A 27,436-nucleotide genomic window follows, 5' to 3' on the forward strand; every position below is an offset into this window, starting at 1 on the left:
TCCGCTGCAGATTCTCAATGGAGAATCTGCAGCGGGTCCCTCCTGCCCCGCGGACATGATCGCCGAAAATAGCAATTTAAAAGCATTTACCTATCCGGCGCGGGCGGGGAAGGTCAGCTGTTCCTCACGGCCGGATCTTCATTTTCGGCCGGCGGATGAATTCCTGACGCCGGTGGCACGTCGTCGACGTGCCGCGCGCATGCGCCGGGCACATCCGCCGAGCCGAAGCAAGGAAGATGCGGCCGTGAGGAAGAGGAGACCTTCCCGGTCCGCTACGGATGGTAAATACTTTAAATTCCTATTTTAGGTCTCCCGCGGATCCGGACGGCTTCCATAGGCTTCAATAGAAGCCCGCGGGAGCCGTCCCCGCGGGAGACCCGCACGAAAATGGAGCATGGTCCAGATTTTTCCATGCTCCATTTTTTTTTAAATCCCTTTTATTGACGATCCGCGGGTATTTATCTACCCGCGGGTGGTCAATGCATCCCTATGGGATGCGGATCCGCATGCGGGAGATCCGCTGCGGATCTTAAATCATATTTTGCCCGTGGACATGAGCCCTTAAGCATCAAGTGAAGAGTCAGCTCTTGGTGTGTTGGAAGCAGGTAAAATGGGCAAGTGTAGGAAACTGAGTAACTTTGGCGAAATAGTAATGACTAGACGACTGGAACAGAGCCCTCCAGAATACCAGGGAGGGCGGTTCCCAAGATGCAATGGTTAGTACCTACCAAAAGCGGTTCGAAGAAGGACAACTGGTGACAGGGTCATGGGCACCATAGGCTCATGTATGCATGTTGAGAGAGACTTTTGTTAAATGTAAATGAGCAAATTAAAGAAGTATAGGGATCATCGCACTGTGAGAGGTCATTAGATACCTCTACACCCTGGACAGTGGATTTCTAAATTACACTTTAGTTTTTTCTTGCTGGCACAACATTACATCTTTCCTCACAATTAAAACACTAATAAAAATGTAACTACAAAACTCATCTTTATTTTAGAAAATAAAAACATTTAGCAAAAATGTAACATTATACACAAGTTTTCACTGTATACAAATCTGAAAACAATCGTCCCTGTTCATTCCCAGTGAAGGTACAATGGTAAACGGCTTTATGGGTCGGGATAGTCACAAATGGTAGAAGACTTCAACGTGTAGCGATTTGTAGACTCATTCTATGGAGCGGCAACGACTGCAGTATAAGATGCTGGTTTTAGAAGAACAACTGAAGACATGGTAGAGGATGTTGAGCCCTGGTAGTACCTTCTCATGCTTGCACATAACAGTTTAATCGTTTAGTATGGTCCGGCTCAGGGGTGGAAGTGGGCTAGGGGTCATCTGCTTCCAACTCTTCCACTAATCCGGCCAACTTCTCCATCCGGGATACTTGTTGATCTGAAAAGATTAGACCTAAACAAATGTTACTGCAATTAGAACAGGATTCTCTCCAGTCTCTCCAGGTTGCTCCATGATGTCGGGTAATCACTGAGAAGGATCATAAGAAATCACTGCTTTTGACAGGAACATAGTCTTATCACAGTGTACATTGACACTTACAAGGTGCTCTCAAGCTGGTGACAGACTGTCTGAGCAGTTAGAAGACTTAGAAGGTTCTTTAGGGATGCTTCTTTACCCAATTAGTGTAGGCACAGGTTAGACTGTTCATATCTGTGCAAGCGTCTTCGGCACACAGCTGACATAGATTCCCGAGCAGCCTGGCGGAAGCCCGGAGGACACCATGCTAGTCAACTGGGTCCTATGGACATCATTCATGTCAGTTAAGCATGGGGTCCAGCACTTCCAATGTTTAGCTCCTATGATGGAGCCAAACAATGGAAATAATAGTGCAAATGTGAATCCAGCCTAGTTTTTGGCTGTGGATGGAGGGTTTATTATACTATCAGGATCAAATATGGCTGGATATTCAGAGGAAGTGGATAGTTTGATTGAGAAAAGAGGTCCATCCAAGTGTAAAATACCCCATTTTTAATTTTGCATAAAATGCCTTTATCAAAAATACAAATAGTGGGTGCCTTACTTGACTTATGGTCAGTAAATTACAGTGTAGCATAAGCAGAGGCAGTGAACGATAGCAAAGTACAACTCAAATGGTGCATTTCCTTGAAAGCCAACAAAATCTTGGAGATTTTCTACAGTATAATTGGCTGTGAAAATCAAGACTTCTAGACCAGCTTTTCTCAACTCCAGTCCTCAGAGACCCCCGACAGGTCATATAGGGGGGTCCCTGAGGACTAGAGTTGAGAAACACTGTTCTAGACCAGTCAACGCTTTGATGGGCTGCGCCAGCTGTCTTGGCAATGCTGATTGGAGGACCGTCTCTGACTGATGCATATCCCAAGATATGGTGCATATTTCAAAATGTTGGTGCAGAAAATGAACATGGCATGGGGTGGAGGGGGAAGGAAATATCATACTGCAAATGTGCTGATAATGTAAGCCTTTAAAAAGCTAAGTTGATATTTCTGTTGCCAAATTTTGTGCCTTCTGAAGTGTCTCTCGTTTTGATTGGAAAAATAGCTCTGCATACAACGCTGTTTTTCTAGTCAGAATTAGTGATGAAGGCTCCAAATGTAGCCCAACCTTTGCAGAAGTCCTTACCACCTCATGACATTAGCACAGTCTAGTCTTATAGTTTTCTTAAATCATAAGTCATAGGAGTACAAAAGTAACCAGTCATTTGTAGTAACTCATACCTCTTGTTATAGTTGTATATCTCAAGATCTGTAAGTTATAGCATTAACCTCTTCAGTGGCACGCCCGGAAATTTTCCAGGACTAGCTGCGCTGCCCATAGTGACATAGCCCAGAAGATTTCCTGGCTATGTTTCACTATAGGACCATGCAGAACACAATGCCATAAGCTGTGGCATTGTGCTCTGCCTGCATAGTCCCACAAAGAACCAGTGCAGGACTTTAAAAAAAGAAGCGGGAAGATATAACCGATCTACCGGCAACTTTCCGATTCTTCCCTGCACTGTTTACATCTGGCCACGGAAACCATCGGCTTTTCAGACGCCGGCTGATGGTCCGCGTGCAGGGAGAGCTGGTGACCAACTGTCAGATGATAGCCGGGCACCAGCTCTTACAGCAGAGAACAAAGAAAACCTCCAATCTCCGCTGTTTAACCCTTTACATACCGCAATCTCTGTGACCGCAGCATGTAAAGTGCTGACAGCTGAGAACGGAGAAAACCTCTGATCTCCGCTGTTTAACCCTTTAACATGTTGTGGTCTGTGCGACTGCAGCATGTAAAGGGCTGACAGAAGCAGAGGGCTCCCTCTGTCACCATTGGACAGCTCTCTCTGCCACGTGGACCATCGGCTCGTCAGAAGCCGGCCAATGGTCTCCATGGCAGGGAGAGCTGGTGATCGGCTGTCAAATGAAAGCCGTGTCACCATCAGAACCCTCGCAATGTGATCAGGCGGTTCTGAAGGGTCTCAGTTGCATCCGGAGGCTTGAATATAGCCTCCGGGTTTGCCAGCTAAATTAGGCTATGGCGCTAAGACTCTGAGCTTCATAGCCTGTCTAATACCCTACTATGCCTCAGCATTCCAGAGTATTAGAAGAATAAAAAAAAGGATTATGCAAGTTCCCTAAAAAAGACAAAAATGTAAAAAAAATGAAAAAGTTAAAAAATTATAAAAAAAACAACAATAAAAATGCCAAAACCCCACCATTCTCCCTTTAGGGCTTATTTAGACGGGCATATATCGGTCAGGTTTTCACGCCCGGCTGATATACGCTGCCCCTTTCTGCAAGGGGAGGAGCTAGTGCATTGAACTCCCGCCCCCTCTCTGCCTCTTGCTACTGTTTGCAATGGAGGGTTGGGTCAGGGGCGGAGCTATGTTCCATCCTGTTATGCCCCCTCCATTGCAAGCAATGGCGAGGGTCAGAGAGGGGACGGGATCTCAGTTCACCAGCTCCCCGTCCCATCTCACCTGTTTCTGGGCTGGTGCACTGAGCTGATTTCTGCAGGAAGCAGACAGCTCCATAATCACTGCAGTGGCAGGGCTCGGTATTGCATCAAATTTTCCATTCATTTCAATGACTGCAATGCCAGGGCTGGCCACCGCACTGAGAAGGAAGCTGTCTGCTTCCTGCAGATTTAAACTTAGTGCATTGGCCCTACAAACAGCTGATCGGTGGGGTTCCTGGTAACGGACTTCCACCAAGCTACTATTGATGATCTATCTTCAGGATAGGTCACCAATAGTTTACAAACTCTTTAATTCACTTCCCTCAGCCATAAAACAGGCATGCATTACTTAATACAGTTTAATAGAAGAGAAATCTGTAGGATGAGTTTCTGTTTGCTGGTGTAGACTGGATTATGGTCATGATTTGCACTCGTTACTTACCATGTTTCACCTGCTTCAGCGCTGATGCGACTTGATAACTGAACACGGATTCACAAAGGAATCCCTCTGCGCCATCTGCAAACAGAAGGATAGAAAAACGCATGAGCAACGTTCTTGACCAGACTGCACTATTGTATGTCCTGCCTACAAGTTGTAGAACATCTACTGACACTGGCCAGGATTCCAATCATTTCCACCTACTTTTACTGACATGTGCATGTTATGGCCCCCCGTGCACGCTTATGGACTACTAGCGCCAAACACATGTCTAGGTTAAATGGCCGTTGATGAAACTGTCCCGCATCTGCAGGCGCGTGTAGTGTGTGTTTGCGATAGAAACATTACATTGTGAGCGTTACCGGCGACCATGACAGATATTAGGGACGACAATCTCTGTACATTGCTGCAGAATATGTTGGAGCTATAGAGGTAACAAGAAAATGAAGACCAGCACAAGTAACCATTTCTCCGCATTCACATGGGCGCTTGCGTATTTCGGTCTGTAAATACGCTGTTGCCTTGCGCTTTGCGGCGTATTGGTATTCTTTTACTTCACATAAATATGCAGCGTATTTCCGCATGTAATAGAAACGTGCGAAATCTTCTTGATTTTGTGGGTAAATACGTAGCGATTACGCAGGTTTCCTGTGTATTTTGTGTGCATTTGCGCATGCACATTGATTTCAATAGGCTTCTACAGTGCGTAATAGACGCTAAGATACCGTGCTTCCTTAAAAAGAAGACCCTGTCTTATATTAACCCCTTAAGGACACGGCCTATTTTGGGCTTAAGGATGCAGCTATTTTTGGCAGGGTTTTATATCCATTTTTCAAAAGCCACTTTTTGTCGCCACGGCCATATAAGGGCTTATTTTTTGCATGGCGAACTATAGTTTTTATCGGTGCCATTTTTTTTTACTCTAAATCATCACTGTTATCTATTGGATAACAGTGATCACGTCCCCGGTGACATCTCTCTGCACATGTTACCCAGGAGCAGAGGGATTTAAAATTTCCCGGGGCACGAGCCCCTCTGCGCAGAAGGATACTTCAGGTCCCAGAAGATTGGGACATCGCGGAGGACCCGAGTGAGTATTTTCACCTCTCCTTATGGATCCGATCCATGAGAGGAGATGGAACAAACTTCTTTCCAACCTTTTAAAACTTTTTCGTGATCGCCGCTTTCCATTGAATAGTGGCAATCACGTGCACAGGGGACCGGTCACCTCGGTCTCCAGTGACATCTCCTGGTTCCCGGCTACCTTCAGGAGTCGGCATCCAGGAGACTTTAAATTTGCCGGGGCTCCTGGCCTTCTGCGCATGCGCATGACGTCATACATCTGGCACACATATGCAGAAGAGCGGTGACGGGTCCCAGAGAACCAATTCCCCGTGGGAGACCACGGACAAGGCGGGTGAGTAATCTCAGCTGCCCTGATGGATCGGATCCATCAGGGCAGCTGAATCTTAATCTTTTTTTAACTATTTATTCATTTAATTGCGATCGGCGCTATACACCGGATCACATTGCCGGGGGGGGGGGGGGGCAATAGGGCTTTAATTCTAAGAGGATGCATGTTTTTATGTCCTCCAGGATTAAAGCCCGCTTAGCTAGGACGTAAAAAGGCAATGGGGCCGTCACTAAGAGGTTAAAGTTGAAAGTGTAAATTGTTACAGATGCCCATAATCCCACTGACAGATGATGTCACAGGAAATCAGGTGACCGCTGCAGCCAATGAGAAGCTGCAGTGTCACCATCTATTCTCCTGGCATCGGCGCTCAGACCCTGATAGCCGCGATGCCAGGAGTTCAAGAACATGATGCTGCATTTATCATTGGCTACAGAGGTCATGTGACTTCCTATGCCCCTCCCCCTGAGTCTGCAGCAGGCTGCAGTGCTGAGTCCTGGGGTACGCGTGTATCTCTGTATATTATTTTCACACAGGGCGTCCTACTGAAAAGGGGTTGTCCGGTAACCGGAGAGTCCTTAAACATAGACATATACCTTATATTTACCATCTACAATGCAGTAACAATAAAGCAATATGACCGTTGTTCTCAAACAGCTGAGCGATCTCTCCGAATATAAGTGCGAGATTTACTAAACTGAATAAGGCAAAATTCTGGCTCAATCTTAGGCTGAAGCGGTGCGCCCCCTGTGTACGTATGATGTAACTACACGCTATGCCTCACACTCACTCATCATCACCATAGCATCTGCAGGGTGGTCCACGGAAAAGAAGGACGGCAGCCCACACTGTCTATAAGAAAGTCTATCAATGTTGTCCATAGCAACCAATCACAGCGCAGCTTTCATTTCTTATACTGCTGAGGTAAATGAAAGCTGCGCTGTGATTGGTTGCTATGGCAACAAAGATTTTCTTTTAGACAGCTTTGATGAGAGTGTGGTGACGGGCTAATATTCCGTGGCCCATCCTGTACAAGAAGCTTCATTAGAATATTGCTTACTGGGAAATATTGTAATTAGATGCGCCAAGAATATAACAAAAGTCTGGAAGCTGCTGAACAGTTCCGCCCGTGGCTACAGAAATATGGCGGAGGGGGCATGCAGAGGGACCTCCATGTTGGTTCACCCCGAGTACTTTGTGGATTAGGAACAGAGGACGCCTTTACATTATAACTATTATTCCTAAGGGCTCGTGTCCTCGGGTGGTCTTTCACCGCCTATTACACATGCGTTGCACGGCCACGTAAAGCGTGCTGAATGGAGCTAATGAGAGTAAATGGACCTTCATTAGTCCTTGCACATGAGCGTATAGACACTGCATGTAGATACCAGCGAGAACTAGATCGCAGCATGCTCTATTCTCCGGCGTACCACGCAGAGTGAGCCGTATACGTTTGTATAAGCAGCGTATGCAAACCTGTCCATACACAATACATTATGTACGGGCGGCGATTCATACGCAACGCAGATACGACACAGCGGGGGATTAAAAAAAAGACAGCCACACTGCGCATGACCGCGGCCGTGAGATACGCAGATATGCGCAGTACACTCGCTGCCCGTACGCGGTATCACAAACACTGGTAAAACGCTGCGAGGGCACCTGTGGACATGAGCCCTAAGGCCGCTGAGTAATTCTCCTGAGCATGGAGATATGTATATAGATTGCAGTCGCCGTCGGGACGGGCTTCCCAATAATACACCATATCCCTGCAGCACATCATATATTCTGTCACACAAGTACCACGTCCGCTGCCGGATATCCATACTAATAGTATACATGCTAAAGTAAGGCCCAATGTCCACAGGCGGATTCGATTTGTGGAACCAGCGCTGGAGAACCGCAAATCAAGCCGTCCATAGGGATGCATGGATGTCCGCAAAGCAATGACAAGCATGCAGATGTGATTTTTCCCACACACCGCATACAGGGCTCAGGCAGGCAGATCAGCCGGAAGGTCAGTTTCTTACTTTGATATCTGATGTTCAAAGCAGCTTTCAAAGATGGCGCCGTTGTGCTGACTTCCCACAATGCCCTGCGCTCTCCCCCCTCTGTGTGCGAGCTCCCAATGACTGGCCTCGCTCAGCTCCCGTCCTGGCCACGCCCACCTCTAGTGAACTCATCTAAGTCTCTTCCTGCCCAGGCCCCGCCCCCTCTAAGTCCCTCCACAGGACAGCATGTTCTCCTGCTGTACAGTGTACTTAGAGGGGGCGGGGTCAGGAGAGACTGTCTATACTCACAGGATAAAATCCTGAACGACGAGAGTTCAGTGTAAACAGCAGCCGTTCAGTACTGAACGTCCGCTGTGCAAAGTGAATGGAGAGGGGCGGGGAGAGAAATCTCCTGCAGCCGCCCCACTGTGAAACAAGGATACCCGCTTGACAGGCACCTCCCCCCCGACCGTGACAAGTTATGGTGACAGCCCCCTCCCACCGTGCAACAAGTTATAGCAATAGCCCCTTCCCCCCTGCGACAAGTTATGGTGAGAACACCCCTCCGCCTCTCCCAGTGCGACAAGTTATAGCGACAGCTCCCCTCCTCCCGACAAGTTATGGTGACAGCCCCCCTCCCGTGCGACAAGTTACAGAGACAGTCCTCCCGCGCGACAAGTACACTGACAGCCCCCTTTCCCCCCACATGACAAGTAACACTGACAGCCCCCCCTCTTCCCCGCGGCGACAAGTTGTCAGCACCCCAACTCCCGCGGCGACTAGTTGTCAGCACCCGAACCCCCGCGGCGACAAGATGTCAGCACCCAAACCCCGCGGCGACAAGATGTCAGCACCCAAACCCCATGGCGACAAGTTGTCAGCACCCCAACCCCTGCGGCAACTAGTTGTCAGCACCCCAACCCTCGAGGCAACTAGTTGTCAGCATCCCAACCCCCGCGGCGACAAGTTATCAGCACCCCAACCCCCGCGGCGACTGGTTGTCAGCCCTCCAACTCCCGCGGCGACTAGTTGTCAGCACCCCAACCCCCGCGGCAACAAGATGTCAGCACCCAAACCCCCATGGCGATAAGTTTTCAGCACCCCAAACCCCACAGCGACTAGTTGTCAGCATCCCAACCCCCGCGGCAACTAGTTGTCAGCACCCCAACCCCCGCGTCGACAAGTTGTCAGCCTCCCAACTCCCGCGGCGACTAGTTGTCAACACCCCAACCCCCGCGGCAACAAGATGTCAGCACCCAAACCCCCATGGCGATAAGTTGTCAGCACCCCAAACCGACTAGTTGTCAGCATCCCAACCCCCGCGGCAACTAGTTGTCAGCACCCCAACCCCTGTGTCGACAAGTTGTCAGCCCCCCAACTCCCGCGGCGACTAGTTGTCAGCACCCCAACCCCCGCGGCAACAAGATGTCAGCACCCAAACCCCCACGGCGACTAGTTGTCAGCACCCCAACCCCCGAGGCAACTAGTTGTCAGCATCCCAACCCCCGCGGCAACTAGTTGTCAGCACCCCAACCCCCGCGTCGACAAGTTGTCAGCCCCCCAACTCCGGCGGCGACAAGATGTCAGCACCCAAACCCCATGGCGACAAGTTGTCAGCACCCCAACCCCTGCGGCGACTAGTTGTCAGCACCCAAACCCCTGAGGCAACTAGTTGTCAGCACCCCAACCCCCGCGGCGACTAGTTGTCAGCACCCTAACTCCTGCGGCGACTAGTTGTCAGCTTTTAACCCGCGCGGGGACTAGTTGTCACCCCCCAACTCCTGCGTCCACTATTTGTCACCACCCCAACTCCTGTGTCGAAAAGTTGTCAGCACCTGAACCCCCGCGGCGACAAGTTGTCAGCACCCCAACTCTTGCGGCAACTAGTTGTCAGCACCCCAACCCCCGCGTCGACAAGTTGTCAGCACCCTAACCCACACAGCAACTAGTTGTCCGCACCTCAACCATTCAAAATAGTCATGGCTCTCCTCCCTGCACAAACAGGATTACACTGAGATGAGACACATCTGTATAGATAACACAGGACCACTATTCACAATACTCACAGCTCACCTCCTCTCCTCCCTGCACATACAGGATTACAGTGAGAGGTGACACCTATTTGTAGAGAACACAGGACCCACCATTAACAATAGTCACAGCTCACCTCTCCTCTCCTCCCTGCACAGACAGGATTACACTGAGAGGTGGCACCTATATATAGATAACACAGGACCACCATTCACAATAGTCACAGCTCACCTCCTCTCCTCCCTGCACAGACAGGATTATACTGAGAGGTGACACCTATATATAGATAACACAGGACCACCATTCACAATAGTCACAGCTCACCTCTCCTCTCCCTGCACAGACAGGATTATACTGAGAGGTGACACCTATATATAGATAACACAGGACCACCATTCACAATAGTCACAGCTCACCTCTCCTCTCCCTGCACAGGCAGGATTATAGTGGGTGGGTTGGTGGCTCGCTGGGCAGGTCGGTGGCAGGGGCAGTTATACAACCCACTCCCCTCCCCCCCTGCAATAAGTTATGGCAGCCCCCTCCCCCACTCCCATGAGAGAAGTTATGACAGCCCCCGCTCCCAGTAGTAATACTTACCCTTCAGCTGATGACCGGTGGACACTCCTGTCCGTCTCTAGTACGGACTGCGCATGCGCGAATAATCTGACGCGTGTTCCTGAGCCGGCAGGCGCTGCTGCGCATGCGCAAAAAAACAGGCGCGCACCCCTGGCCCGAGGACGTGTGTTTACGGCCCGACAAGAGGAGAAGACTGAAGATAGGGAGCACTCCTGTAGGTAAGTATATATCTTCTGTATGGCTGATTTACAAAGCACAAAGTATATTACAAAGTGCTTTGTAATGGCCATACAGAAGTGCATACATACATTTGTCAGGGCCAGACAACGCCATAAAGTGCGTTGGAGCGGAGTGCACATCATAAGCTAGGCCTCCACAAATGGGCAGACACCTGAGGGCAGACGTCGTTGCCGCACGTATGTGATTATTAGGCTAGCAGGAGTACCAGCGTTGCCCCGGATTAAGGGTGGGTTCACACAGGGCGGATTCCCGTCGGAAATCTCGCGGTTTGGCCACAGCAAAAACCGCGAGATTTCCGCCGGGAGAACCGCCGCGGTTTAAGCTGCAGCGGCTTTGAAGCAGCTCGGCGGCATGCTTTTCCGTTGCGGCTGGTGCTCCCATAGAGGAGAGCGCGGCCGCGGTTTCAACCGGATTTACTGCAGCGGATTAGCCGTCCCGTGTGGACGAGGTTTCTGAGAAATCTCATCCACATGGCTGGCTAATCCCGAGATTAGCGGCCGCGGGCGGATCTGCTGCGGCAAATCCGCCCTGTGTGAACCCAGCCTAAAACTTGAATGAATGCCACATTAACATGGATTGAGATTTTAAAGAAAATCTGGGTTTCCCATAGCAACCAATCACAGCGCAGCTTTTATTTTACCTCAGTAGTATAAGTAATACCAACCAATCACAGCGCAGCTTTTATTTTACCTCAGTAGTATAATATATACCAACCAATCACAGCACAGCTTTTACTTTACGTCAGTAGTATAATACATACCAACCAATCACAGCACAGCTTTTACTTTACGTCAGTAGTATAATACATACCAACCAATCACAGCACAGCTTTTACTTTACGTCAGTAGTATAATACATACCAACCAATCACAGCACAGCTTTTACTTTACGTCAGTAGTATAATACATACCAACCAATCACAGCACAGCTTTTACTTTACGTCAGTAGTATAATACATACCAACCAATCACAGCACAGCTTTTACTTTACGTCAGTAGTATAATACATACCAACCAATCACAGCACAGCTTTTACTTTACGTCAGTAGTATAATACATACCAACCAATCACAGCACAGCTTTTACTTTACGTCAGTAGTATAATACATACCAACCAATCACAGCACAGCTTTTACTTTACGTCAGTAGTATAATACATACCAACCAATCACAGCACAGCTTTTATTTTACCCTAGCTGTGTAAGAAATGATTTTGACAATTGTATTTCCCATCCATTTTTTGCTCTTCCTGTAATTCGCCTCACAAGGACAAGTCAATCACAGAACATGGCCGTTACTTACTGAGTGAGGAGTGCATATAGACAAGTCAGCTCTAGCGCATCTGATGACCAGAGCATTTGTAATGACCATCAATAAGGCTCAAGGGCAAACACTGAGGCCCAATGTCCCCAACCGAAAGATACACAAAGGGAAACATGGCCGTCCGCAATGAAATAAAGCATGTGGATTTGATTTGCGGACCTTTCGGTCTAGAAACAAGTTGCAGCATGCTCCATTTCAGTGCGGATCCCTCATGGACGACTTCCATTGCAGTCAATGGAAGCAGTCTGACCCGCGGCCCACGCGTATCTAACTGTGCCGCCGGGCAGCGGATCCCGCGGGAAAGCAGGAGACTTGAAAAAAATCCTCCACTGCGCATGTACGGCGGCACGCCAGCCGGCACTGCCGCACACATACGTAGTGAAGAAAATAGAAGACCCGGACGGGTAAGCAGTGTCCTCGGCCACGGACAGAGTGGGAATCCACTGCGGGCTACTGCCACGGAATCCGACCCGCCCGTGGACATGAGACCTTATGGTAGGTGGTGTACATTTTCTCATGGGCACCTATGCGCCGCGCTCACATGTATACAGGCCACAAAACCTTTATATCCTAGCAAAAGATGACAAGACCAAAAACGTACAGAACTGCGCTGACAGCAGATCGCGGCTACATTCCTTTCACTATTTCATAAAAAACACAAATTCCACGCAGATGGAAATATGCTATAGCCCCCCCTTGGCTCATGTGCTGGGATAGCGCTGCCGCCGCACACGGCTGGGGTCAGGGGTTGGCCACGGCAGTCATGTGTGTATATGAAAATGTCACCCCAGCAGCATGTCAACAAAAGCCAGCGAAGAAGCCTGGAGCAGTGGAGAAGACTAACCACTTTACCCCTCATCCGCTCCATCCATGGCAGGGCGGCTGTCTCTGACAGCTGACACCCGCCTGTAACAGCCGCCATCAGCGTTCACATTGATCGCAGCTGTTAATCCTTTAAATCGATCTGACAGCGGCATTTAAATGCCCCAATCGGCATTTAGTGGTCCAAAACAGCCCCCTCGCGATGAGATTGCAAGGTGCGGTTTGGTTGTCATGACACCCTGGGCCTCCTGAAGATTCCCAAAGCTACCATGAAGAGACTGACTGTCAGCATACAGCATAATGCAATACTATGGTACTGCATTACACAGTATGGCCTCATGCCCATGGCCGGGTCCATTTCCACCTGTGAAATATCGCAGCAGAATCAGACCTGGCGTCCCCCAGACACCCTATAGCAGTGATGACGAACCTTTTAGAGACCGAGTGCCCAAACTGAAACCCAAAACCCACTTATTTATCGCCCCAGCGGTAATAGTGACTGCGCACAGCGACCTCAGTGTTCATAGTGACATCCCACAGCGGATTTATTTAGCTTCACAATACATTATATGGTGCATTAAAGAGAACCATAAAAAACTACAATTCGCCCCACAAGAAGCAACAAGCCCTCAGACAGCTGCGTTATCGGAAAAATAAAACGGTTCGGATTTTCTGAATGTGGGGAAGAGAAACGAATCTTATATAAAACCGCCTGCAGGCTTTTCTTGCACCGCACTTTGACCCCTTTGTGTGACCTTGGGTGGATGATTTTGGTGTCATTAGATTTGTGACATCGTCACCACCGCCGTAAAATCATGAAATTAGAGTTTGATGCATTGAGTGACTCTCAGGCCGGGTCAAAGATCTTATGTTAAGTCTAGCGGCGCTGTTGTGCTTCACCCATTGATTATGAGCGCTATAACCAGCGATAAGGTATTGCTGTACAGAAGTCATGCAATGCCTTACCATAGCAATCACTGCTGCTATGGAGCAGGTCCGCTTCAGGGCTTATTCACGCCTGTCCGATATACGGTGTCCCTTTCTGCAGGTGGAGGAGGTGGGCTGGTCCAGGAGCAGTGCACTGAGCTCCCGCCCCATCTCTGCCCCTCGCCACTATATGCAAGCGGAGGGGGCAGGATGAGGCGGAACTTATCTCTGCCATCCCCACCCTCCTGCCCCTCCCATTGTAAACAGTGGTGAAGGGCATAGAGGGGGCAGGAGCTCAGTGCACTGCTCCCGGCCCGCCTCCTCCCCCTGCAGAAAGGGACACCGTATATTGGGCGGGTGTAAAAACCAGGACAATATACGGACGTCTGAATAAGCCCTCAGGGAAATAAACAGTGTAAATAAACTAAAGAAATAATGTAAAGAAATAAAATAAAATACCTTGGTTTTTTACTTGTTTACCGCTATTTGCAAGAAAAAAAATTACTAATTTCAGAAAAACCTCACATATGTGGTATCATTGTGTCCGTAATGAGCACACGAATTATCCTGCGCAGCAAATATCTCCTAAAAAGAGCAATAAAGGCAATCCAAAGAGCCATATGTACCCCGAAATGGTACAAATAAAAAGTACAGTTCGTGACGCAAAAAACAAGCCCTGACAAAGCTCTGTCCATGAAAAAATCAAAAACGTTATGTGACTTTGAATGTGATGAAGTGGAAAAACCTAAAAAAAATTATGTTTTTGGCATTGTTGTAAACGTATCGAACCGCAGAAAAAATGAATTGCGTCATTTATACTGTTAGGCCTCATGTCCACGCGCTTAGAATCCGCAGCGTTTCTCCCGCACGCGGATCCGCGCCTCATAGAGATGCATTGCACACCCGCAGGTAGTTAAATACCTTTGGATGTCATTTCCCGCGTCAGGCGCGGATCCGCGTGCGGGAAACAAAATGGACATGCTCCATTTTCGTGCGGGTCTCCCGCGGGGACGGCTCCCGCAGGCTTCTATTGAGGCCTATCGAAGCTGTCCGGATCCGCAGGAGACCCGTACCAGAATTAAACTCACCTGCTCCGGACGATGCGGTTCTTCCCTTCTTCGCGGCCGGATCTTCTTTCTTTGGCCCGGCAGATGTGCCCGGCACGCCGCCGGCGTGTCGAGCACATCCGCCGGGTCGGAGAATGAAGATCCGTCCGCGAAGGAAGGAAGATCCGCATCCTCCGGAGCAGGTGAGTTTATTCTGATTTTTAGGCATCATGTCCGCGAGGCAGGAGGGACCCGCTGCGGGATTCTACATGAAGAATCCGCGGCGGGCCTGATTTTCCCCGTGGACATGAGGCCTTAGATTGTCGCTGTAAAAAAAAAAAAAATTAAAAACAATGGCAGAGTTAATTAATAAAAACTATAGTTGACCACGCAAAACATAAGACCTTATACGACTGTCGACTGGAAAATTAAAAGTTGTGGCTCTTGAAAACTGTAAATGAAAATCCCTCAGAAATCGTTGCGTTCTTAAGCCCAAAATAGGCCATGTCCATAAGGAGTTAACCGCTTAACATCACAGGACCACAGATCGCGGTATGATGTAATGCTATACATTAGATCATACTGTAGGAGCGATCAACGCATCACAAGTTGTTGTCCCCTCTGGGGACTAACAAAAAAGGTAAAATTGCATTTTTACTGATTATTAAATTAAAAAAGCTAATCAAAGTAAAACAAAACCCTTTTGCCATATTTATAATAAAGGGATCTAAATAGTAATACAAAAATACATATTTAGTATCGCAGCGTCCGTAAAAGTCTGATCTATCAAAGTAATGCATTATTTACCCTGCATGGCGAACATCATCAAAACTAGAGATGAGCGAGCCTACTCGGCCAAGCCCCTTTTTTGCCTGAGTACCGCGATTTTCGAGTACTTCCGTACTCGGGCGAAAAGATACGGGGGGCGCCGTGGGTGAGTGGGGGGTTGCAGCGGGGAGTGGGGGGGAGAGGGAGAGAGAGAGGGCTCCCCCCTGTTCCCCGCTGCTACCCCCGCTCCGCCACGCCGCCCCCCCCCGAATCTTTTCACCCGAGTACAGAAGTACTCGAAAATCGCGGTGCTCGATTGAGTAATTACTCGAAACGAGTAGGTTCGCTCATCTCAGAACATAAAAATAAAGAACACCAGAATTGTGCTTTTTTGGTCACCCCTATATCCAAGAAAAAATGTAATAAAAAATGATCAAAAAGCCGTATGTACGCCAGAATGGTAGCAATGGAAACAATGGGGCGTCCCGCACAAAATGAGATGTCGTACAACTATGTCGAAAAAATGAAAAAGTTATAGTCGTCAGACGATGGAAGCAGGAAATAATTTTTAAAAATTACATATCTTCGAAAAACAAAAAAAAGGAGTACAGCCCAAAAAAAACCTATATAACTTTGGTATTATAAGTATTCGTACTGACCCATAGAATAAAGTGATCAGGTCATTCTTGTTGCAGTCTGTACGCCGTAAAAACAAGACACATCCAAGATGGTGGAATTTAGTTTTTTTCCCATTTCACTCCACTGAGAAGTTTTTCCTTACATTATATAGTACATTATATAGTACCACTGAAAAACACAACTCGGCCCGCAAAATACAAGCCCTCATAGAGCGACGTCGATGAATAAATGAAGGAGTTATGATTTTTTTAAAAGGGGAGAGGAAAAAGCGAAAATGGAAAAACAAGGGCCGTGTCATTAAGGGGTTAAAACACATATATACCGAGCAAAAAATATATAACCATCACTTGCATCATATATACACTTCTGTACATCCCATATGCCCCCTGTATATACAGATAACGACAGTTATCACACATTTTATATATAATGTGAGCCCTCACTGACCGACTCTGAGGCTGACTTCACACTGCGCTCGTCAACGTGCGATTTCACCGCGGATGCGAGGCGTCTTTTGTATTAAAAACATCTGGCATCACTTCGGAGAAGTAGCGATCCTCCGCCGCGGCTGATCACGGAGTTTCTCCCATTGTTCTCATTGGTGAGACGCCTCATTGCATCGCGTGCATCTAGCACATGGAGCGATGCTGCCGCCGGCCCCACTGACAACAATGGCCGCTGCGATGTGAAGGCGCGCCCAAAGACGGTACGTGTCGCGATTCTTTTCCTGTATCGCTTTGTGGTGCAATGTGGGTAAACAATCGCTCATGCGTATGACCCCGTTCAAAAGAATGGGGATCATATTCACATCCCGCAAGGCACAAGACTCGTGGGAGAATCTTGCCCGTATGAAGCCGGCCTGACTCATCACTAATTCCCTAAGGCCGCTCTCACGCACGCATTAGCACATCATGGCGTTTTACTGCGATTTCGCGCGGCCTTTTCTAAGGCATTCCACTATTTGTCAGCGTTTTTTGAAGCGCCCCACTATGGGTGATGAGGTGCGTTAAAAAGTGCTAAAATGCACGAAAATAGAGCAGACAGCGCTTGAAAATCACAGCGTTAGACATGCTGCGTCCGAGCGCTAGTCGGCAGAACATCACTGAAATCAATGGAGGCGCTGTGCCGCAATTAAGCATCGCAGTAAATAGCGGGCTGTGTGAGAGCGGCCTTACTCCCCATGGAGGACAAACATGACATTTGGCGCAAATGTTCCTTAGATCCTAAGTAGGAAAAGTAACGGGGTCACAACTGGATTATACAATTCTAGCCAAGGAAGCACGCGGTCACCTCCACGCGGTGTTTCCTGGGTAACGTGAAGAACCAGGCAAAGTGGGGAACATACTATAATCCTCGGTTCCTGTTCTCTGTACCAAACTAACTGGGGCGAAGCCGAGTATATCAGCCAGTATATATATATATATATATATATATATATATATATATATATATATATACACACAACACCCGTATGCGCATAGCGCTCACACCATACATACAGCACCATCATCCACCGGCCATACACGCCTTCTACACAGGAATATGGGGTCGGACACATATACTCTATCTTATATATATATACAGAACAGAGATCAGAAGGCAGCGCCCCAGAGTGGGGGGGGGGGGGGATTTATATTTACCAATTTAATAAATATAATATTTTTATCTCACCCTGCGGTAGCCGGGTTTCCCTGGGGAGCGCCGGTGGGTCAAAGATCCAGGCCGGCAGGAAGAACCAGATAATCGGGTGGTTGAGGTGATAGATATGCTGGTCGCCGGTCCTTACGACATCACATCATGGAGAGCATCGGAGGGAAATTAGAATATATAAGTATAAACCGGAGAGAGATAGACAATAGCAGAAACTAAATAAAAATCCCCAGCGAGCGGTCCGGACCATGCGGAACGGGCGGGCCCAGGGGATTATACAACGCTTCTTTAGATGAGGGGTGCACTCGGTGTGAGGCACCCTGTGAAGCAGGTCCGGCACATTTATATGTCTGTTGGAGTCCGTTCACTGCAGCGCTGGGAATATTTATATAGAACACACATATACAAACGTTATACAACATCCAGAGCATCATATACAGACAGTATGCACACAAGGTATAATGTGCATTCACAGCATGCACACGGTGTATTATTTAGGCCGCCTGCAGACGGCTGGGTCGGAGAATTCTCGCAGCAGGATCCGACCCGCGCCCCGGCAGTGAGCAGTGCGGCTCACCTTCTTCCGCGTCTTCTCCTCTCTGTGATGTGCAGGCTGCCACCCAGCGGGCACATGCGCAGAGCGGAGGCGGCGTGCCAGGGGTGACATCTCTGTGTGGGCCTCTGTGAGACCCGCACAGAAATAGAACATGTCATGATTTGTTTACCGCGTGTGATTTCACACGGACAAATCACGGCCGTCTGCATAGGATTGCGTTTTGCAAAGCAATCCTATGCAGGCGGGCACGGGCGGAAATTCTGCGAGAAATCCCGCCGTGGAATTTCCGCCCGTGTGCAGGGGACCATAGTCATATACAATGTATACCAACTATACAGTGTAGTATACAGGCATATCTATATACAGTGTACTACATATAGAATATACACACTATGCCCACAGTGTATTATACTACCATATACACACACTGCACACTGTAGTATACAGCCATATATACACACTATACATACCGGTAGTATACAGCCATATAGACACACTATACATAGCATACAGCCATATACACACACATACATAGTATACAGCATATATACACACACTACACATAGCATACAGCCATATATACATACATACATAGTATACAGCCATATATACACACTATACATAGTATACAGCATATATACACGCACTATACATAGTATACAGGCATATCTATATACAGTGTACTACATATAGAATATACACACTATGCCCACAGTGTATTATACTACCATATATACACACACTGCACACTGTAGTATACAGCCATATATACACACTATACATACCGGTAGTATATAGCCATATACACACACACATACATAGTATACAGCCATATACACACATACAGACTATACAGCCATATATACACACTATACATACCAGTAGTATACAGCCATATACACACACACATACATAGTATACAGCATATATACACACACTATACATACTATACATAGTATACAGCATATATACACACTATACATACCAGTAGTATACAGCCATATACACACACATACATAGTATACAGCATATATACACACACACTATACATACTATACATAGTATACAGCATATTAACACATACATAGTATACAGCAAATATACACACATATGAGCAGACTACATACACCAGACGTGCAGCAGAGTGAAGCTTCTCTCCTTCGGCAGTAGGAGCTCCGAGGCTCCGCAGAGCCGCTCACCATGATGTAATCCTGCGGAGGGCATATTAACTTTTTCTTCCCCAGTTCTGCCTAAACTCAGCAATTCAAGCAACCTTAGGGTTAGGGTTTAGGCTTGGGCTTAGTTGCCGACCCTCCTACGGCCGTGCTGCTGCTTGTTTAACTACCCGGCCACACGTGCACATCTCCAAAGGGGGTGTGTCTCCAACAACCAATCAGGTCGCTGGAATCGCTCACTGCTACTGAACTGCGGCTGAAATCCCAAATATGCCTCCCGGCTACTCTGTGTTGCAGTTCTGCAGGAAGAAGAGACAGGAGTCACGTGAGCTGTCAAACCCCGCTCGAGCTCCGCGGGTCACGTGTCCTCCCGCGCGCACCTGATGTCACAACAGACTGCACACGGCTCAACTGACAGTTGAGAGTCGCGCTCAACCCGTATGGACGACGCGATGGACGCAGCCAAGAAGAGGATCCAGCGCCTGCTGCACGAGGCCTCAGCCTACAGGGACTTGTCATCCGCCCTGGACCTTCGGGACAGCCCTGCTCTGTCAGGTAACTCCCCTGCTGATTACCCTCTGCAGGCCCCTCATCTGCTCGGTGTCGCCCCCACACTCCCGGTGGTCAGCGCTGTGCACACAGTGCCGCTTCCCCCGGAGATGTTAGATTATTTTGACCCCATGAAGAACACTCATTGCATGATGGGAGTGTTCCCTGAGATCAGCCAGGCTTGGCTGGCCATTAGCAGTGACCTCTTCCTGTGGGACTTCCGCACCGGCCGGAATGTCACTCGCTTTGGTGGCCTCAGGGACACAATAGTGTGTGCTGGACTGGTCAGACCTCAAGAAGGTGTCGTCCAGCCACAGACATCCCATCTGCTGATCATTGCCACTCCGGTCACACTTGTTGTATTAGGAGTGAGCTGTCTGCAGCCTGAAGATCCCCATGACAACCCTTCTGGGCAGATCCAGCTGCTAGAAGAGCCCTTGTATTCAGCCGCTGCAGAAGATACCTACGTATCTGTCGCCGGCACACACAATGGGCGCATCTTTCTGTCTGGTACATCCGGCTGCTTGTATGAAGTGGTCTACCGGGCTGAAGCCGGCTGGCTTAGCCCCAAGTAGCAGATTATTAACTGTACGCGGAGCGCGGCCGGCGTGCTGCTCGCCTCCTGGCTTCTAAGCAGCCATGACCCCGTCGTTCAGATCGCTGTGGATGACAGCCGAAACATCTTGTATACCCGCTCTGAGAGCGGCGTACTACAGGTCTATGACTTGGGTCCAGATGGCAGCGGAATAACCAAAAAGGCGTCAGTATTCCAGGACGCCATCGTATCCGCTGCTGTAGGGATCGCCAAGACAGCCGACCCGTCACTCTTCAGGCCCATCATTCAGATTGTTGTCATTGAAGATTCAGAATCTGTGAATTGTGACTTGGTGGCTATTACTGGCGCCGGCGTCCGCCTTTACTTTACATCCGCCCCGTCAAAGCGGCCCGCAGCTCAGCCCTGGCGATTGGATTTAGTCCATATTCGCCTACCGCCCGGATTTATAGACTCTGCCACCGTGGACAAGCCATCAAACGTCCATCAAGTGCTTTATAGCGATGGCGTTTTCCTTATGGCAGCTGCTGAAAACGCCGTCTATGACCAACTATGGTGCATCAACCATAACTGCGTCCCATTTCAGAACCAATTAATGGAAACACATGCCGTAAAACATCTGCGGGGTCATTCCTGTGTAATTGCGTCTGTCAAGGACTCTTCCATCCAACAACATATGGTTCCAGCCAAGACGTTTGTTGTGCTCTCCGCACATGGAAGCCATATCTTCTCTCTGGTCAGACCGGTGGAGCAGCTTCAGGATCCTCTCATCGACGCTTATGAAGATGAAGATGAGCAGAAGACTGAACAACTTTTTAAGGTGTATCACCCGGACCAGGCCTGTGCAGCTAGTTTACACCTTGCGTGTTCTACTGCTGCCTCCGATCAGAAGCTGTCTACCTGGGCTACTGAGGTATTTTTCAGATATGGAGGAATAGCGCAGGTGAAGAATAACTCTTCACTTCCCGCACCCAATAACACCAGGGCAAATAACACCATATCTGTTGGGTCACCCTTACCCACATGTAGCCAGATACCAAATAAACGCTTCCAGGGTTCAACTCAACAACATTTTTCTGGAGGACACAATGGGATTTACATCTATTTTACCAGCATTATTCACCTCATCTGGGATAAAGACCTCATAGTCGAAAGAACATGCAAGAATGACAACGGTGACTTCATAAAAATGGATAGTGGCATCTCCGGAGAACTTCTGCAATCAGCTCTACGAGACCTCAGAGACTTACAAGGATTTCTGGAGAGAAATTTTAATTTTGGAACGGGCACCCTCAGAGATCTAAAGTCTAAATATGAGAGCACGATCCCTCGTGGCAACAGGGCGACCACCGGCACAAGGCAGAAGCTGAAGAACAGTTCTGGAAAAGCCTTCAGTTTCCTAAAGCGTGATACCAACACCTGCCATCACCAAGAGGTACATGACGAGTGTCACACTGAGGCCCCGCTAACGGAGAAGACCTCCCTTCAAGGAATTCACCAGTTGGTGAAGAAGACCTGCCAAACCTTAGCGGTGTGGAACCAGTTCTGTGAGCCCCACTTTCACCAGGTAGTGTCTGGGCTTCGCAAGGAGTTGCAGAAGCAGCTGAAAAACATGACCTTTAAAGATCTAGTCATCCGGGGGAAGAAGCTGACCAAGACTCTCATCGCATCATTGATCGACTGCCATATCCGTCACAATGTAAATACGGATGAGGTGATCTCTTACCTGCAGCACATGTGCCCGATATTTTACAGCAGTGAAGATGCCATATTGTCCAAGGCTTATGTACTTATACAACGATCCCTTCAAGTCAACAACAAGTATGATAAAGAACAATTGCTGCGCGCGTCACTGCAGGAGTACCAGAAAGTATGTCACCTTCTTGACTTGGCTAGTGTTTGTGGCAAGTACAGACAGCAGTGTTTTTATGAGGGTGTAGTACAGCTGTGCCTTACATATGCTGGAAACAAGGATCCGCAAGGCCTTGGTTTGCGCTATCTGAAGAACGGTGAGCCCGAAGGCGATGAGTTGGGCTTACAAGCATTTGAAACCAAGATGCACAGCTACAAAATCATCATTGATTTACTGCAAGAGCTGGTCAACCAAAGGAAATCTGCTCCCCGAAGAGTAACCACAAAGCACGGCCCCTCTGGACTTCTTTTTCACCAGATACTGGAATTGCTTCCGCGCTCTGCAGATGAATTCTTCCATATTGTGTTATTCAACTGGCTCATCAAGGTTGATCTCACAGACGTCCTGCTGGAGCTGAAGTCACCTTTTCTGGAGTCTCATTTGGTGCGCATGTCCAACCATGAGGACAACGAAGTGCGCTACATGAATTTATTGTTCTGTTACTACCAGAAGAAGGGAAGTCCCATCAAAGCTGCCAGGGTGATGGCCAAACTAGCGGACTACGAGAGCCCCAACATCTCTCTGAAAGGAAGGATTGAATACTTATCTAGAGCCATCTTGTGTGCCAGAACCACCAATGGCCAGTATGGACGTGCTGAAGATTCAGAACTCATACATGAGCTGGAAGACTTAATGGATGTCGCTAAAGTACAGCTTGAAATCCAGAAAGTGCTACTCAGGAAATACTCCCAACATCCTCCAGCACAGACTTCTGCGGCGCAGCTTGATTCACAGGTAATGGACCTTACAGTTCTGTATGAGAAATTTGCAGACCCATTCCAGCTTTCAGAGTGCAAGCTTGCAATCCTTAGATGTGCTTCTTTTTCTAATGCTTTCTTGGTGCAGCAGATATGGAAGGAAATCATACAAACAGAGTTGAAGGACAGCGTAGAGATGGATGCTGCCGACAGGATGCAACTGCTGAACCTGAAGTTGGTCTCACTGGGCAAGATCTATGCCAGCACTCCCATGTATCTTCCTCTTCAGTTTTTGGCTCAGTACCTGGAACAACAAGTCTGCTCCTTGGATTGGCCGGCAGACTTTGGGTTAAAGACAATATTGGAGATGAATGTGCCGTTTCCCACGTGATTTCAGAATTGGAAATCCCTTCTGGACGGAGGTGAAGAAGCCTTTCCTTCTGCCGCAATGTATTCATGGGCTGCTCCCCGCATATGGAAATGACCATAATATCGTCCAGAGCCTTGACAGACAGCAATTTAACACAACCTGTGTTCCAATGCATCAGATCACACGGGCGTATTTCCAAGCCAATATAGCTCCGGGCGTTTTTACATTGGGCCCAAAAGATAGTCCAAGAACATCGGCCGCTGCATGGGCTCCTATGCTTAGCTCCGCCCCTTCCATTGCACAGTATCAGCGGGGAGGAACAAGAGGTAAGCCTGCGATTGGAAGGGAGGGGAATGGAGAAGTTGAGAAAACATCAATCTATTTTACCACCTTTTCTCAACAACCACTCATTCCACATTCCCCATTGGCTTATCAGTTCCGCCGACATTCTCCATGTTCCACATCTTACTCTACTGCTAGAAATATTGGGCATCTTGTCTTGCTGCATAGATAACATCGATCTGCCGTACCAACTTTCAAAATGTTGATCCAGGGATTATTCTGACTGCCATTATGGAGTCAGGAAGGAATTTTTTCCCCCAATGGGCTAAATTGGCTTCTGCCTCATTGGGGGTTTTTTGCCTTCCTCTGGATTAACAAGATAAGGTGGTACAGCAGAATGATGGTATTCATGCATCAGGACAACATGTGCCACATTTAGAGCAGTAGAGAAAGATTTTAATCATGGGGACTGTGGACTTAAACGACAAGCCGAGGGAAATTGTGTAGAAGTGGAAAAAACATCAATCTATTTTACCACCTTTTGTCCACTTCCACTAATTCCACATTCCCCATTGGCTTATCAGTTCAGCCGCCATGATCCATGCTCCACATCTTACTCTACTGCTTGAAATATTGGGCATCTTGTCCTCCTGCATAGATAACATCAATCTGCTATACCAACTTTCAAAATGTTGATCCAGGGATTATTCTGACTGCCATTATGGAGTCGGGAAGGAATTTTTCCCCCCAATGGGCTAAATTGGCTTCTGCCTCATTGGGGTTTTTTTGCCTTCCTCTGGATTAACATGATAAGGTGGTACAGCAGAATGATGGTATTTATGCATCAGGACAACATGTGCCACATTTAGAGCAGTAGAGAAAGATTTTAATCATGGGGACTGTGGACTTAAATGATAAGCCAAGGGAGAATGTGTAGAAGTTGGGAAAACATCAATCTATTTTACCACCTTTTCTCCACTTCCACTAATTCCACATTCTACATCGGCTTATCAGTTCAGCTGACATTCTCCATGCTCCACATCTTACTCTACTGCTAGAAATATTGGGCATCTTGTCCTCCTGCATAGATAACATCGATCTGCTATACCAACTTTCAAAATGTTGATCCAGGGATTATTCTGACTGCCATTATGGAGTCAGGAAGGAATTTTTCTCCCCAATGGGCTAAATTGGCTTCTGCCTCATTGGGTTTTTTTTGCCTTCCTCTGGATTAACATGATAAGGTGGTACAGCAGAATGATGGTATTTATGCATCAGGACAACATGTGCCACATTTAGAGCAGTAGAGAATGATTTTGAGCATATAGAACATGGACTTAAATGACAAGCCGAGGGAGAATGTAGAATGTGTGGAAAGTGACAAAAGGTGGTTCAGCACATTGATGTTTTCTATACAGCAGGAGAAGATGCCCCATGTTGGGAGCAGAAGGGAAAGATATTGACCGTGGAGAATGTGGGCTTAATTGATAAGTCGATGGAGAATGTGTAGAAGTTGAGAAAACATCAATCTAATTTACTACCTTTTCTCAACAACCACTCATTCCACATTCCCCATTGGCTTATCAGTTCAGCTGACATTCTCCATGCTTCAACTCTTACTCTACTGCTAGAAATATTGGCCATCTTGTCTTGCTGCATAGATAACATCGATCTGCTGTACCAACTTTCAAACTGTTGATCCAGGGATTATTCTGACTGTCATTATGGAGTCGGGAAGGAATTTTTTCCTCCAATGGGCTAAATTGGCTTCTGCTTCATTGGGTTTTTTTTGCCTTCCTCTGGATCAACAGGGGGGGGGGGGGGGAAACAGGCTGAACTAGATGGACATTGTCTCTCTTCAGCCTGTGTTATTATGTATTTGTGGGCAGCATGGTGTCTTAGAGATTATCACTGCTGCCTTGTAGGGCCATAATTAAAAGGGGTTGTCCATTTGCAAATGATTGATAGCCTATCTTTAGAATAGGCCATCGCTAGCATATCCGCCAGGGTGTATTCACAGACATAGGTTAATGTAGTCAAGCACTCAGCTGATTTCTGCAGAAAGAAGACAGCTCTATTCCCAGGGCAGTTTTCAAAGGGAATTTGGACTGCACCACAAAGCAAGGCCGCTACAATGCGAAAGGAGCTATATGCTTCCTACAGAAATCAGCTCAGTGTACAATCACCCTGGCCTGGTAAACAGCTAATTGGTGAGGGTATTGTGTGATGGATCCACATCACTCTACTATTGATGACCTAAACTGATGATAGGCCACCAAAAGTTTACAACTAAACAACCCCTAGAAATTTGGCTATGGCAACATCTGCTGTGCATGGAGCTTGTTTTCCGTGTGTTTGCCTGGTTTTTTTTTGTTGTTTTTTTTTAGGATAGGGAACTCGCAAGGTAATGAGGACCCTTGACGTGGGTTGCGAGCTTACATATCTTGGCCAAAAGCGGTGGAAACGAACACCTCTGTATTGCATTCTACTTTGTCCATACACTTTGATTTTATATTGGCATAGCGTGGTGTTAGTACGTTTGGTGCACTTGGGGTGTTGGAGTATCTGCCAGGTCATATATTCATGCCACTGCATTGTCAGTACATGACTTTGTTTTACTGGCAGACCATACCCAGTGCATATATAAACACACTGAGCAGTCACTGGCATCTCCTCAATATATTATTTATTGTTCATTTGGATCCACACAATGAAGAATAAGTTTTCAGTGATGAAAAAACGTGCACAAACACGGCCATGTGAAGAAGCCCTAAGACCTGGATAAGTTAACACAATGGTGGAACTTGACATGTTTGCGTATTTTGGCCAAGATATAAACCAATACCTCATGTTATTTAATGAAGGAAGATAGAACAATTACGAGATTGATATTTTCTTTATTTAAATGAGTAAAAAGGTTATGAGTTCATGGGTAAAATGAAAAGAGGAGCTTCTACATGAAGGTATTGTGAGGTGCAGATGGGTTCACATGGCAGCCCAGAATCAAGGGAAGGTTCCTGGGTCTGCCATGTATTGCAGTCTATTAAGCTCTGTCACAGTCAGCTCTCAATAAAGCATCGTTAATAATACTATATGCTACTGTAGAAGTGACCAAACTGTTGCAAGGTCAAATCACCAATGGGGACCAAAAAAATTAAGATTATTAATTAAAAAAAAAAATATTTCAAAAATAAAATCTATTTAAATAAAAAAAAAACCTTAAAGGGGTTGTCTGGCCAAGACAAGTGTATGTATGCACTTCTGTATGGCAATTACAAAGCACTTTGTAATATACATTGTGCATTGTTAATGAGCCATACAGAAGATATATACTTACAAGAGTGCCCCCTTCTTGTGTTGACGGTCCTGTTGTCCCTGGTTCCGACAAATTTCTTTCTTCTGTCTTCTCCTCTAGTCGAACTGTGGACTCGCGTCCCGTTTGTTTGCACATGCGCAGTAGCGCTCCTTGGGCTGTGAGTGCGTGCCTGTGTCTTCGCGCATGCGCAGTAGCGCTTGCTGTCTCGGGTACGCGCGGCAGTTCG

General features: G+C 47.5%; 1 protein-coding gene and 1 pseudogene across 2 annotated transcripts; one reads left to right on the forward strand and one right to left on the reverse strand.

Annotated features, from left to right (window-relative positions):
* Window positions 1-974: 974 nt before the first annotated feature.
* Window positions 975-20,063, reverse strand: LOC136626034 (anaphase-promoting complex subunit 16-like). 2 transcript variants are annotated; one of them, XM_066600742.1, is made up of 3 exons: window positions 19,483-20,063; window positions 4,380-4,454; window positions 975-1,396 (listed from the first exon to the last, which is right to left on the reverse strand). In XM_066600742.1, the coding sequence occupies exons 1-3, from the start codon at window positions 19,577-19,579 to the stop codon at window positions 1,329-1,331; spliced, it is 240 nt and encodes a 79-aa protein (XP_066456839.1). In that variant the 5' UTR covers window positions 19,580-20,063; the 3' UTR covers window positions 975-1,328. The 2 variants fall into 2 exon arrangements, with proteins under 2 accessions (XP_066456839.1, XP_066456838.1); XM_066600741.1 differs by having other exon boundaries at window positions 975-1,411.
* LOC136626601 (nuclear pore complex protein Nup155 pseudogene) lies at window positions 19,762-26,315 on the forward strand (annotated as a pseudogene).
* Window positions 26,316-27,436: the final 1,121 nt, after the last annotated feature.

This window comes from Eleutherodactylus coqui, chromosome 4 (genome assembly GCF_035609145.1).
Source record: "Eleutherodactylus coqui strain aEleCoq1 chromosome 4, aEleCoq1.hap1, whole genome shotgun sequence".
Lineage (NCBI taxonomy): Eukaryota > Metazoa > Chordata > Amphibia > Anura > Eleutherodactylidae > Eleutherodactylus > Eleutherodactylus coqui.